The following is a 13587-nucleotide window of genomic DNA, read 5'->3' on the forward strand; positions in this document are numbered from 1 at the left end:
TTTAAACAGTACATCTTTACCCTTCTACATGTTAGACACATCCTGGGTTTCTAAGATAAAGTGAGTTTGTAACCTTGAAAGGTTTTTTTGGAGGGGGGATTTTATTCGTTTGTTAGGTAAGGTTTCCCCCGATCCCTGGTGCTGACAAGGATGTTGCAGACCCCCTCACCTGCCTGTGATCTAGATGGAAATCTCTGGTCCTCTGTTCACACACACACACACACACACACACACACACACTAGGACACAGAGCCATAGCTATTTGCACTTCCTGACTTTGAAAGTTGTCAGCAGAGCAACAGCGGTCTGTTTCAGTACTCTGGACAGTTCCTCCACAGAGACCTGCAGAGTGTTCAAACCGGAGGCTCTCACCTCACCCCAAAGTCTGACTGGGGACAGCAAGATGGAGTCCGACACTGAGATTTGCCACTTGCAAACCATGATTGTGTGTGTTTGTGTGTGTGTGTGTGTGTGTGTGTGCAGATGAGTCCACGGAGTCACCCAGCCCTTCCCCCCACACACGCATATCATCCACCCAGAGCCATTCTATCTGTATGGAAATTTGGGCTCCACAGCTGGAATCCCACAAAGCACTGTCATCTACTAATAGTTATTATCTCTTTGGCCTGCTCCCTCACAAAAACCCTGCAATACAAGCACATCACATCTTTATGGTAATGCCCTACAATACAGCCCCAAGCTATGGCGCATAGACCTTTGTTATCATTACGATAATTCCCATTCTCACTTGACTCCTCATTACACCATTGAAACTGCTCAGGGTTGGATATAGACAAATTCCTGCATCTTTCTTTATTACACTGTAGCATAGTGTCGATATACAAAACTTAAACTCCCTGAAATAGACTGTGAGCATAGTGAGGCAGTTGATATAATGACAATTAAGTGTAAGAGTTGTCATTATGAATTAGCAGTAGAGAAGTTCTGTAGTATTTGTGCTTAATTGGGCTTGGTTGTAGATTGGGCTGAATAATAAGTCAATATTATTGTATATTGACTTTCAGTGTCATTGCATCATGACAATGTGATCAGATCTTGTTAATTTTACAAAACTCTGTTGACCTAATTAATAACTAACTGAATGAATAAACTGACATTTGGCCTTGCTGTTAGATGTTTTTGTCAACTGCTGTTTCCAAGGTCAAGAATGAGCTTTTAATCTCAACAAAATGAGTTACTATGGTTTTAATTTTACATGTATGAATAATTATTACTGATGTAATGCATAATGGTGTGAAAGTTTATTCCATTGAACATCTGTTTTTTTATATGTAATTTTGCATATTTTTGCCATATATTTATAAATATCAGCACCAGAAAAATATTCATATTAATATTGTTATAATGATTTCAGCCACATTGCCCAGATCTAGTTATAGATATGACTTGATATATCAGATATCAAATTTAAGTTTGATACTTTTATGACAACGTTGTGCATTTTTTTGTCCAACACAGAAATTTGATGGTGAACTCTGGTCGTCTGTATGTCCTTGTCTAGCACATTATGTTCAGCAGATCCTTTGCACTGCACTGCTCAGTGCATATTTGCACGTGTCAAATTTATCTTTTCACTTTTTTACATATATATTTTTTCAACCTTGAATTTCTATCCTTTACATTTCTTTTTTCATCGTGTTTCACACTACAAAACTTTAATAAACCTTTGAATCTGTCCTTCTGATGTAAAATTTCATCATCTTCTCCGATGGTTTAGGATCCACAGTCACAGGCTGAATTTTCCAGTGGTTTTCATATCAGGTTTTCCACAGCAGAGCAGGTGATTCACGATACATTGGTGCCATGATGAGGTTCAGGTCAGTTCTACATAACAGGCGAGGCACAGAGAGACACGGACCTCGCCGTGGCTGCTCGTGTCCTTGCACTCCTCCATGAATGCCCACACAAGGCCTCTGGATTGCACAAAAAAGTAATTGCGGCGTGATTGGCACAGCTTGTCCCATGCAGCCTGTGTCCCACACTTGAAGGCTCTCCTCGGAGCACCCTCATTGTCACACAGCCTTTTAGCACCTTTGTTCCTCTCTTCCCCTAGGACCTCACAGCTCACCATTGGCAGATGAGTCCCTGTCTGTGACAAAAGGGTCCCTGTGCTCAGCCTCATTTGATGCAGTGATGAACTCCCCCCCACCACCATCACAACCCCCCCCCCCCTCTCTCTCTTTCACACACACACACACACACACAAGCGTTGCACACCACCTCCTGTGAGAAGAAATGTTCCGTTTAGCGGTGGAGGATGTGGGGGTCAGGACCCAGGGGTGGGCTTTTAGGAGACAAATAAACATCAGAGCAGGAGAGGAGTGATGTCTTGTTTACACATTAGCAACCATTTAGCAAGTCTCACTGTTTTCACTGCGTCTCTCAGGTGGCCCCTGAAACATCCTCCTCTTTTGTTGTCCTTCCAGCTCAGAGTCTATTTGAGATCTACACTGTGGTCAACAGTGAATGATCTGAGCTGTCTAACTTCTTGATCTGGATTAGGACCTGTGCGCCTACAAAAAAAAAAAAAAAGTCATGTATCAAGTTTTTAATAAATGACTCAGACTCACTCGCTCGTGGAGAGCATGCAAGAAAGATCCAGAATTATTAGCCAGCAGCCAGCAGCACTTTTTCCAGTGATTTTCATCAAACAGTCTACCCCCATTTCACACTCGCTCTCACCCCTCCACTGTTGATTTTTGTGATACCCAATCAGGCAAACACACACACACACACACACACACACACACACACACTTACAAACTGCATCTTTCTAATGCCATCTAATGAGGTGATGACCAACCACTTGTTATAATTGCTTCAGTCTCCTTTTAATTTTCAAGCTTATTAATCATATGTAGAGTTATTTAAGAATGCATAAATTAATCTTAGATTAAAAAGCCTATCAAAGCCTCAAAACAATTAAAGAGTAAGGTAAGATTTCCCCTGGGCTGGCACTTTTATTTTAATAGAGTGTTCAGGTGATTATCATACTTTGATGCAGCACTGTGATTAATGCAGACACACTTTTAAATGAGCTGCTCTCTCTTGCACAGAAAGGTAGAATAAGCACGAGCCAGATAATGACCTCACTGACTTTTTGGGCACTTTTCTCATTTCCCCGCCAGCAGGTTTGGTTGCAGTGGACTAGTGTTACACCGCTTCCTGTATTGAATGTGTCTGAGGATGTTACATTCAGTTTGAAAATATGGGTTTTAAATAAACTGATGATGATAAAAAATGTGGTTAAGAAATTTTAAGGTTTACTTGAAGTCTTTTGAAGAGTTGAAAATGCGTTTTAGTTCATTCAGTTGAGTGTCAAAAAACTTTGAATTTATCTGATGGCAGCGATGAAATTTTATTAAGAGGTTTGCGATTAACAGGCGATACCCGATCAGTGATCAATAGCTGCGCAGATGGAGGAGATTGTCTCGCTACTTGATTTTAATTCCGAGTCTCGTTTAACGTGAGGAAGTTGGTCTGTTGACTTGTATGGACTTTTCCTCTCAAACAAAACACATTTTAATATAGATTTATTCTGCATATTGATCTCAGTTATAAAACCTGCGTATCTGATTCCAAAGAAAAGCAGTCAGGGTTAAACTGTAAAATGATGATCGTCAACAGAAAAATAACGATTTTAGCCATTAAGTCAACCTTGAATAAGTTTTTTTCAATTTCCATTTTTAACTATCATGTGATCAAAAACATAAAACATGGAATAAAATTCATTAATGTATTTTGGTAACCGTTCAAAGATTAAAATATTGTTTTAATAACATTATTATTATTATTATTATTATTATTATTATTATTATTATTATTATTATTATTATTATTATTGGACGCCGTTTATATTGAAATTAACAATGCATCTTTCTCCTTCAAATGAAGTAGATAATTATGGACAAATTGTTATTACTGCTGTCCAGCTCTGTCCCACCGAAGTCAACAGGACCAACAGAAACGTGTCCTGTTACCTTCATCAATATTACATCAGTGACTGACGCCGCGCTCGTGCCAAATGGAAATGATTAACCCAACGCTTTATTGACTTTAAAAAGTTAAATGCCCGTCTCTTATGGCGCAAGGCTGCCCGCATTGTTCCTCAGTCTGATCTTCTTTCTTTCAGCTTGGAGGGGAAAAAAATCACAGACAGTGGCCTTTAGAGCAGCTGGTTATTGTCAAAACGCGTGTAGGCGAGGAGTAGATTGTAAACTGTGAATCCGTGGGAACCCAGCACATGACGAAGGCCTGCACGCTGTATTCATCACCGGACCCTGACTCCATGCACACAACAATGTGTCTTGGGTCCCTGCTGTTGTTAGCGGAATGCCAAATCCCACTGCAGCCTCCTCCATGCATAATGTCAATAACATTGCGGGGATTTTTTTTCCCCAACAGGAGAGTGCAAAAGAATTAATTAAATGCATTATGGTCGACACAAAAGGACAGAGTAATGAAAGATTAATGTGGATGTTTTCTTTTTTAAATGTAGAATTTATTTAAACACACAGGCTGCATTAAACCAAATATTTAGTTGGCTTCACTTCCTCTCTTTGTAGCCAGAACCTGCTTAATATACCTGTAGGCTGCTAGAAGACCAAACACTCAAACCAAACCATCATCTTCATTGGTCACGGATCCATAGTTAAGGCATGCTGCCTGTGTGAGTGGGAGTGCCTTGCCATAAGTTTTGCCGTCACTTGATTGCTGTCGGTGTCGTAGAGGGGGCTGTACTACAGTCTGTCTGCCATGTGGACACTGATGCTGCTGCTGATGCTGCTGCTGGCGCAACACAAACCAGGCGCACACACCGACAGAGGAGCAGAGAGAGAGGAGGACGGCGAGCAGGAGGGAGGCGGTGCTGCACGGACAACTGCGTCCCACTCCTAAAGCAAACATCTTTACATCCTCCAACAACAAAAACCCTTCTTATCGCGCCGTCATTCACTTGATCACAGCTTTCTCATTCACGACGGAAGGGGAGCTGCGCAAACATTAGAGGTGAGTTTTGAAAAGTGACTTCGACAGTAGCTGCTGTACACTCCGCGTTTTAGCTTTAAAGTATCATGACTTAAATCCATCTATTACAACCTTTTTTTACACCCTGTTGAAATAAAAGGGGAATTAATAAGATAGAAGCCGAAATTAAACCTGCAGACGATCGTGTTAACTGTATAAAAGGCTGAATTAGCACGCTAAATAAAACATTTTTACATTGGTTTATGCATGGAATATATCATTTACCCATCAGAATTATGTTATAGCAATATTGCTTAATGACGGTCAGTTTTTATTCTTTGGCCATTAATACTAAAATAAAAATCACGTTCAGGCAACTTTATTTAGAATATAGGCCGGTAGCCTAATTATCCTTTCTGCTGTTTCTATGTTTAGCAGAGTGAACTACTTTGAATTAATGGACTGATATTCTTTACTAAAGACTGATTATCAAAGCTGCACTTGATGCTTTGACCAAAACTCACATCTTTCATGTCAAATGTCGTCTCCTTAGCTTCCAGGCCTCCAAGGATGGACTCCGTACCTGCGGGGCGAGACTCCAGCTCCTCGCCAAGCTCCAAACAAGAACTTACCTACCCGAGCACCACCAGCCTGAAACCCAACCAGGTGGGAGAGACGGTGCTGTACGGAATACCCATCGTGTCTTTGGTGATAGATGGCCAGGAGAGACTTTGCCTTGCGCAGATATCTAACACCCTGTTGAAGAATTACAGCTATAACGAGATACACAACAGGCGTGTGGCGCTTGGGATCACCTGCGTCCAGTGCACCCCTGTCCAGCTGGAGATCCTGCGGAGAGCCGGAGCGATGCCGATCTCCTCCAGGCGCTGCGGGATGATCACTAAACGCGAGGCCGAGAGACTTTGTAAGTCGTTTCTAGGAGCTCATTCGCCTCCAAAACTTCCAGAAAATTTTGCCTTTGATGTGTCCCATGAATGCGCCTGGGGGAGTCGAGGCAGCTTCATCCCGGCCAGATACAACAGCTCCAGGGCCAAGTGCATCAAGTGCACCTACTGCAACATGTATTTTTCTCCTAATAAATTCATATTTCATTCGCATCGCACGCCGGAGTCGAAGTACACACAGCCAGATGCGGCAAATTTTAATTCCTGGAGGCGACACCTTAAATTAACAGATAAAAGCTCGCAGACAGACATATTACACGCATGGGAAGATGTGAAGGCCATGTTCAACGGGGGCAGTCGCAAGAGGACGCTGCCTGGATGTGGGTCAGAGTCCAGCTCTTCGTCAAAATCACATGGACCAAGGCTAGACTCACCTGAGATACCTCCAAAAATCCTCAGCTGCGAGGACAACCGGGGCGGCATGCCGAGCACGCGCAGCTACCCAGTCATCCCTGTGCCCAGTAAAGGCTTTGGGATGCTGCAGAAGATCCCACCGCCGCTCTTCGCTCATCCGTACGGGTTCCCAGCTTTCGGCCTGTGCCAGAAAAAAGAAGACAGTATGATGGGAGAGCAGAGCAAAGCCGGCCTCCCAGGTGTCCTCTGGCCTAGTACCAAGGACAGCGCCTATCACTCTTTCCCTATGTTCTGGCCGGCGGCGGGCGCGCTGCCCATGCCTCCGTACCCCCAGACTCAGCACAAACCCCCAACAGAGCTGCTGTGCCCACCCAGACAGACTGACATGGACATTTCTGAGCACAGCGACCGGAGCACCAACACCTCAAAAGACAGCTTGGTTGATAACGACCGATGCTCCAGCACCCAGTCCACGCGTAACGAAGACGATAAGTCAGGGGATGAGGCGAGGCCGCTGGAGGGGATGACCCTTGCGCCCCGGAAAATCAGCTACGTCTCCGCCTTCAGACCCGTTATCAAAGACGCCGAGTGTATCGCCAAGCTGTACGGCAACAGGGGCGCTTACAACGGGTGTCGCACCGGCTATTTATCGCCCGATTTTTTAAGTGAGAGCTCAAGCTACCGGTCCATGTCCCCCTGCGTGGACAGTGAGGGCGAGCCGGACGTGGACGTGGAGTCAAATAAAACACCAGAGGACGAGGACTCCCGGCCTCTTTCCTCGGTGTGTCCTCGGACTCCTCCCGGTTTGGCTCACAGTGTTTCACCACACGATTCAGACTCCAAGGGCGTGCAGGAGAGCAGTCTGGTTGACTCCCAGAAAATGAGCCTCCACGTGGCCCAGTCCTCTGAAAGAGAACTGCAGAGCAAGCAATTATCAGAGACCCACGTAGCTGCGTCTTTCACTGAAGTGAGTGACATTAACTGAGAAACACTGGCGATAATACAAGCTGTAATATTTGCACAAAAAGAGTTTTTTTTTCTTGGCTTGTGTGTATTTTCTATGCACATAATTTTTTTTTTTGTCCTTGTGGGGAAATTTGTCTTATATGTTGAAACAGTGTAACAGCACTTAACAACCAGCATGTCCAAATCATTTAGAAAAAAAAAAAAATTAAATAAAAATATACACACTTCAACTTAGAGTATATTTTTAATTTTAGATATTAATTTTGCTTCATCATAATTATTTCATCAAACCTCCATCATTTGAAGCAGCTCAAGGAAGTGATTGTGTCTTCTTTAGGTTTACACACCGGAGAGAAGTGAGCTGCAACAAAGGAGCAGTCCGTATCAGCTCAGACCTGCGAATTACCAGACTACAGCACATGGTTAGAGATTTTTTTGTTGTTGTTGTTGCTTTTGTAAAAAAAAAAAAAAAAAAAAAATCGCTGTAAAAACAAAATCGAAAAAAGGGGGGAAATTGACATCGATGTATTTTCTCTTAAGATGAGAGTGCGAGTAAAGAGGAGCCGTCTTCCACAGTGGAGATCGAAACGAAATCTTTTAATGAACAAAGCAGCGATGAAAACCAGCGAGAGCCGGATGAGGGTGAGTTACTCCGAGATCAGCGAGCAAGACTTATTAATATTAGACTGTAATTATCTTTTTTTTTTATGGGATACGGGTCTCTATCTTTTTTGCAGACAGTGAAATAAAAAAAATGTATTTTCTGTGTATTTAGGCGATGACGCGCCAATCAGAGCTCAGCCAACACAAAGAGACATTCAAAGTCTGGCAAAAGGTAAGATGGATAAAATGATTGACAGGTAACAAGGAGGTTTGGGATATTTGAAAAACATTATTATTATTATTATTATTATTATTATTATTATTATTATTATTATTGTTATTATTATTATTATCCAATAGGCTACAATTAGACTATAAGAATTCACATTTTATTTACATTTTATCCGTTTTATTTAATTTATTTCAATTTTTTAAAAGGAATGATAATAAGCAAGTCGGTTTCTTGATGTCATATTGACTATTTTTATTTTACAAATTGTTTTTAATCAGGCTTAGCCAGACAGCTACTTCCCTTCACTCATCTTCATGGACTTGTTAAGGCCTTGGGGCCAAAACCCTGCAAACCCCACTATATTCCTGAATTTGAGCAACTTTTAATCAAGTGTCACTTGCAAAAGTTAAAACCATTTCTCACTGAATTTAAACTAAACAACACAATGCCCTCAGTTTTTTTTTATGTTTATTGCCTTGAGACAGATTTTTTGGGATCCCCACCCCCAAAATCCCCCCTAAAAAAGGATAAGAGATACATGTTTTTGCAGGCCCAGGAGAATCTGCTCTGGATTTTGAGTGTAAATGATGATGACGTCCTCATCACTGTCATTACAAACAGGAAACTGTCCTAGAAGGTAAACACAGCTTGTTCTTTTCCACCTGAAATATTCTCTATTTTTTTGTCTGTTTTCAGACGAACTACAGAAGCAACTGTTGGAGCAAGTTGAGCTGAGGAAAAAGCTGGAACGTGAATTTCAGCATTTAAAAGGTAAGCCAGACTCTGCCACAGTGCTTATTGACTATATTTTGGTTTTTATCACCATAGCAGGGATTTTATAGACAGAGACTCAAAAGTCTTTCTGATGCATGTTAAGTGTTCCTCTTCTGCCATGTTTGTGATTCAGGTCAAAAAATGACCTTTGTCCTGCCATGACCAAATCCACCTCAACAGTGGCACGCGTGTGCTTCTCGGTCCAGAGCACAGATCTACTAAAGGGCACCATTCTTCCAAAAATATGCTAAGTGCTTCAGGGACACGCTCCCCTGGGAAGAAGTGTTTTCAAAATCTCTTTTACTGATTTGAGAGGATTATGATTTTAACCTTCCTGTCCAATAACATCCATCCACCCTTTTCCAGAAAATGGTTTTCTGTAGGACAGAAAGCTGAATAGCACCCAGTTTTGGAGCTCAATTTAATTTAGAGAAACACTGATACACTGAGTAAAAATAATAAGACAAAAAAATGTAATGCATGTGGGCACTGTTTTTTTTTATTATGCCGAATGAATTTTTAAAAATAAGTAAATTAGAACAATTAAAAAATGCTGAGGAGCAATACAAGTCAGTATTGGAATTAGGTTGTTTTAGCAACACAATAAAATACATATATTTTTAATGCATGTGGATTTACAGTATTCATTTAGCACCAGAAAAACCCATATTGCTACTCTAACGTGTATAATTCTGACTATGAAACTGTATTCATGCCCAGGAGAAGCATCATGTATTTTTTAGCTGACAGTAACTCCTGGACAGCCTCCATCTTCTCTCTCCAAAATATAGTTGCTTAAAAACTTATCATCCGCTCAACTCTTCTCACACTCTCTGCTCTGCTGGAAAGCTATTTGAGAATAAACTGGAGGATGGATGCGCTGCTCTGTACTATAAGAGCAGTGTTACATGGCACAAAAATAAAGATGAAAAAAAAGTTTAAAAAAGCATTTCTTACAAGAGATTTTAAATGGGTACATTTTTATTTACAGTAATAATGTAAAAATCTTAGATCTCCAGAAAAGGAAAAACAAGGGTATCTGTCATGTGATTAAAAGTATTTATGAAAATGGTTACATTACTGAGGAGCAGCACATGTCACCCAAGTCTGAAGTTTGGGGTGTAAATAAGCATCATTCACAGACAGTACTGTGGGTAAATAATGATGGTTTGATTGCAAATCTACTTTTTACACACGTCTCAATACTGATAATTTTACTAGAAAAAATAACTCTAATATGACCTGTTGTATTATGTTTAAAATTACATTTATTGTGTCTCACCTTTAACCTCACATCAGTTAAAAGGTGTCTTGGAAATTAATCCAGAATTATAAAATCATTGTTAAGTGTGCAAATCACTGGTTCAACACTTTTAAGTTGTATGTTGGAGTCCTTTTGTCTCATCACATTAGTTATTTATCTCTTTCTAACAAATATAAATTCCCAGTGAAGCCTCTTTGTCAAACTTTAAGCTTTGTGGTGGACTCAGAATACTTGAATTCATAAAGACATTATTTTATTGTGCATATACTGTTTGAATAAACTATTCTTGGTTTGAGGAACACAAACCATAATCTAATGACAACACAGCATAACTGTTTTTTTTCTAACATTAGACAGATAATGATTCCACTTTTTTTTATTCCACTTGACACAAAATGTGAAGGAGTTTTCAAGATATAATTAAAATACTTCCAAAACAATTCAAAGTACAACATTAATAAAATGCCTGAACAAGCTCTACCAAACGACACATCTAGACTTTTCTTCAAAAGAATTTTTATTAAAATGAAAAAAGGGAGTGAATTAATCCTAATTTTCTGAAAAGCAGCAATGAGATTGAGTTTTATAATAAGTATAAATAATTTGCATTTAATTATTTTCAAAAATGCTTAAAATGCTAATTTCTAATCTCGACTATAAAACATAAACGTAAATATTTGCACACTATGACTGTCTGCACCTTGTTTGTCGCTTTATCTTTAAAACATCGCCCTCTAGAGGCTGACAGATCTGCGAACCCACCAGTTAAATTAAATGAAGTGTTATGAATGTAATCAAACTCCTAAAAGTACTAAAAATACTTCATTGAGAAGACTTCTTCAATCGAAGTCCACTTTATCCTTTATTACATGCTGAATATTTTTCCTTATTTTTTAGGCTGACATTGGGCTCATATTAAAGTCAAAAATCAGAGCAACAAACTTATAACTAATAATATTATACAGACTATTCTCAAACAAAACTGGCAAAATTAGCGTGTTTCTGATTATGAAATCGAGTTTCTGTTTGTTGTTACTGGCTCACTAAAATCTCTATCTGCCATTTGTTCCTCAGACAATTTTCAAGATCAAATGAAAAGGGAACTTTCCTACAGGGAGGAGATGGTTCAGCAGCTTCACATCGTCAGAGGTGAGAAAAATAAAGTAATAAAGCAGAAGGAGAGAGTGGACGCACCGGAGCTGCCACATGCCTTCAATTTCTGCCGCGGATTTACAGATTTACTGCGGCTTATTGGTCGACTTGATTGATGACAACCTTTGCTCAAAATAATGCTCTCTCTCTCTCTCTCTCTGTGTGTGTGTGTGTGTGTGTGTGTGTGTGTGTGTGTGTGTGTGTGTGTGTACGGTGAAAGGTGGGTTTGTCTGAGGGTGTCATTTACTGTTTTGATACGCAAAATTGAACCAATTGACAAAGAAACATTACATTTATTTCCACGAATATAAATGAATTATTGGTTTCCGTTTGCTTTGCTTTTCTGAGTTGGATCAAAAAAAGTGATAGAAGTTAAAAGATAATTGATGTAAAATCAAGTACAACAGCAGCCTTGATGATGTTTAGATTATATTTATGCAACCAAAGGCGGATCCAAACTTGTTTCACATTTTTTTTTTATCATGGCCTTACCTCAATTGATCCTTATTACACCGCTTGATGCAAATATATCGCCTATACTGTTTTATAGGCTGTTTTATGTAACATTTGAATCGTGTATAATTTTCGCTACACATGCACGTACACTGTTGATTGTTTTATCTCCTTCTTCATAGAAGCTCACGACGCTTTGCACCATTTTTCGTGTAAGATGTTAACTCCTCGGCACTGCACCGGCTCCTGCTCCTTCAAATCTCCTCTGCTGCCACCCTGAATCAAACTGCTTCATATTTCTGTGGCTGAGGATCATAAGGACACTTCTACAGCTTCTGTCCGATGGCCCTAAAACCTCCAGGGATGCTTTGAGGAATCATCTGAAAATAGACACTTGTAATTACTTGTAATAGCCTATTTAAAAAAAATGAAAGAAAAAAGTGTATCTCTACTGTCAGCATTTATTTAACCATCTTGCATTACGGTGAAGTTTGTTTTACTGAAATGATACCATTGATGATATTTATTATTTGTGGCAAAGTGCAATGACAATGTATGTATCTTGTAATAGTTAGAGGTTGTTATTTCGGTTTTCTGTTGTCAATAGCAGCTTTGACTAGCCAATTCATTGCTCCTTATCCTCTCAGTATTGTGAATTAGCCTACTACTTTTGCTGTGTTCTTCTTTGCAGGCCAGTAGCTTATATAACTTTGGATATTATGCACTTTACACGAGTGATGGAATTAACCACAAAAAGTATCGAAATAGGCCCACAATATAATTATTTGTAGCAGTCAAACACATGCCTGTTTGTTTTTTGAAGATTTAACAAACACAGAAGTTAGTAGGCTAAATTAGTACACCCGCGATCTTGTATAGCACATATTCTATTAAGAGTAGCCTATTTGTTCATGTAATATTTGTTTTCATCGCTAATGAATAAATCATTTTATTAAAAGAAATGCGGATTCTTGCACTCAATGTAGGCTTGGTCAACAGTCTTCCATTCATTTAATTGTTTTCCTCAGAACAGTTGCTTCTGTGGGGCTGATCTTAATTTCACTCATTTGTCCTTTAGCGAGAAGCAAAGCTTTTGTCTCTGCATTTAAATTCATGTGAGTGTAACTTTCATCTTTGTGTGTTGGACTGCTTGTTGTATGTTGGAGGTTAAAAGGCACCTTTTGGATTAGCGCCATAAAGAAGAAGCATTGAAAACACAATAATCAAGGTTGTAAGGTCTAAAACATGATTTTAAAAAATTAGAGCTGCAACTAGTTTTCATTGTTGATTACTTAAATGCATATTTGTTTGATTAATAGATTAATTGTTTAGACAACAGAATATTAGAAAGAGTGGAAAGTAGTTCACCACAAGCAGAGCCGATTTAGCTACATCTTTAGCCTTTAGCCTACCTAACCTGTCGGTTTTATTATTGTGAGAGCGAAACTAAATCCTCCAAACAACTGTAATGTAATGTGATTTTAGTGGTATATCTACAGTATACAGTTCAAGCTGGACTTAACATCTCACATCCCTCTTAATCCCTGCACTGGTCACTTTTATATATATTTCATCAAACTGGACTTAACATTGTACATTGCATTCAACCTCCACTGTTACATTTATTGCACGTCACCATTTCTTGGTCTGTAGCACAGTCCATATTTCTTTTGTACGGCCATTATTTCATTTCAAGTTGTATATCCAATCTCAAAACTATTTCCACCCTGTTTATTCATTTAATGTTAACACTACTTTGTTTATTTCATTATTATTACTACCTTACTCGTGTTATATTATTATTCTTTTATGCTACGTTTGTGGGAGCAAACACTAAC

The 13587-nt window shown here is 39.5% G+C and overlaps 1 protein-coding gene across 2 annotated transcripts; it reads left to right on the top strand.

Moving 5' to 3' along the window:
* Nucleotides 1–4051: 4051 nt before the first annotated feature.
* skor1b (SKI family transcriptional corepressor 1b) lies at nt 4052–12705 on the top strand. 2 transcript variants are annotated; one of them, XM_067589885.1, is made up of 8 exons: nt 4052–5028; nt 5540–7272; nt 7609–7693; nt 7812–7913; nt 8047–8106; nt 8803–8877; nt 11219–11293; nt 11932–12705. In XM_067589885.1, the coding sequence occupies exons 2-8, from the start codon at nt 5557–5559 to the stop codon at nt 12027–12029; spliced, it is 2211 nt and encodes a 736-aa protein (XP_067445986.1). In that variant the 5' UTR covers nt 4052–5028; nt 5540–5556; the 3' UTR covers nt 12030–12705. The 2 variants fall into 2 exon arrangements, with proteins under 2 accessions (XP_067445986.1, XP_067445987.1); XM_067589886.1 differs by having other exon boundaries at nt 11935–12705.
* The last annotated feature ends 882 nt before the right edge of the window (nt 12706–13587 follow it).

Source organism: Thunnus thynnus, chromosome 5, assembly GCF_963924715.1.
Source record: "Thunnus thynnus chromosome 5, fThuThy2.1, whole genome shotgun sequence".
Taxonomy (NCBI): Eukaryota; Metazoa; Chordata; class Actinopteri; order Scombriformes; family Scombridae; genus Thunnus; species Thunnus thynnus.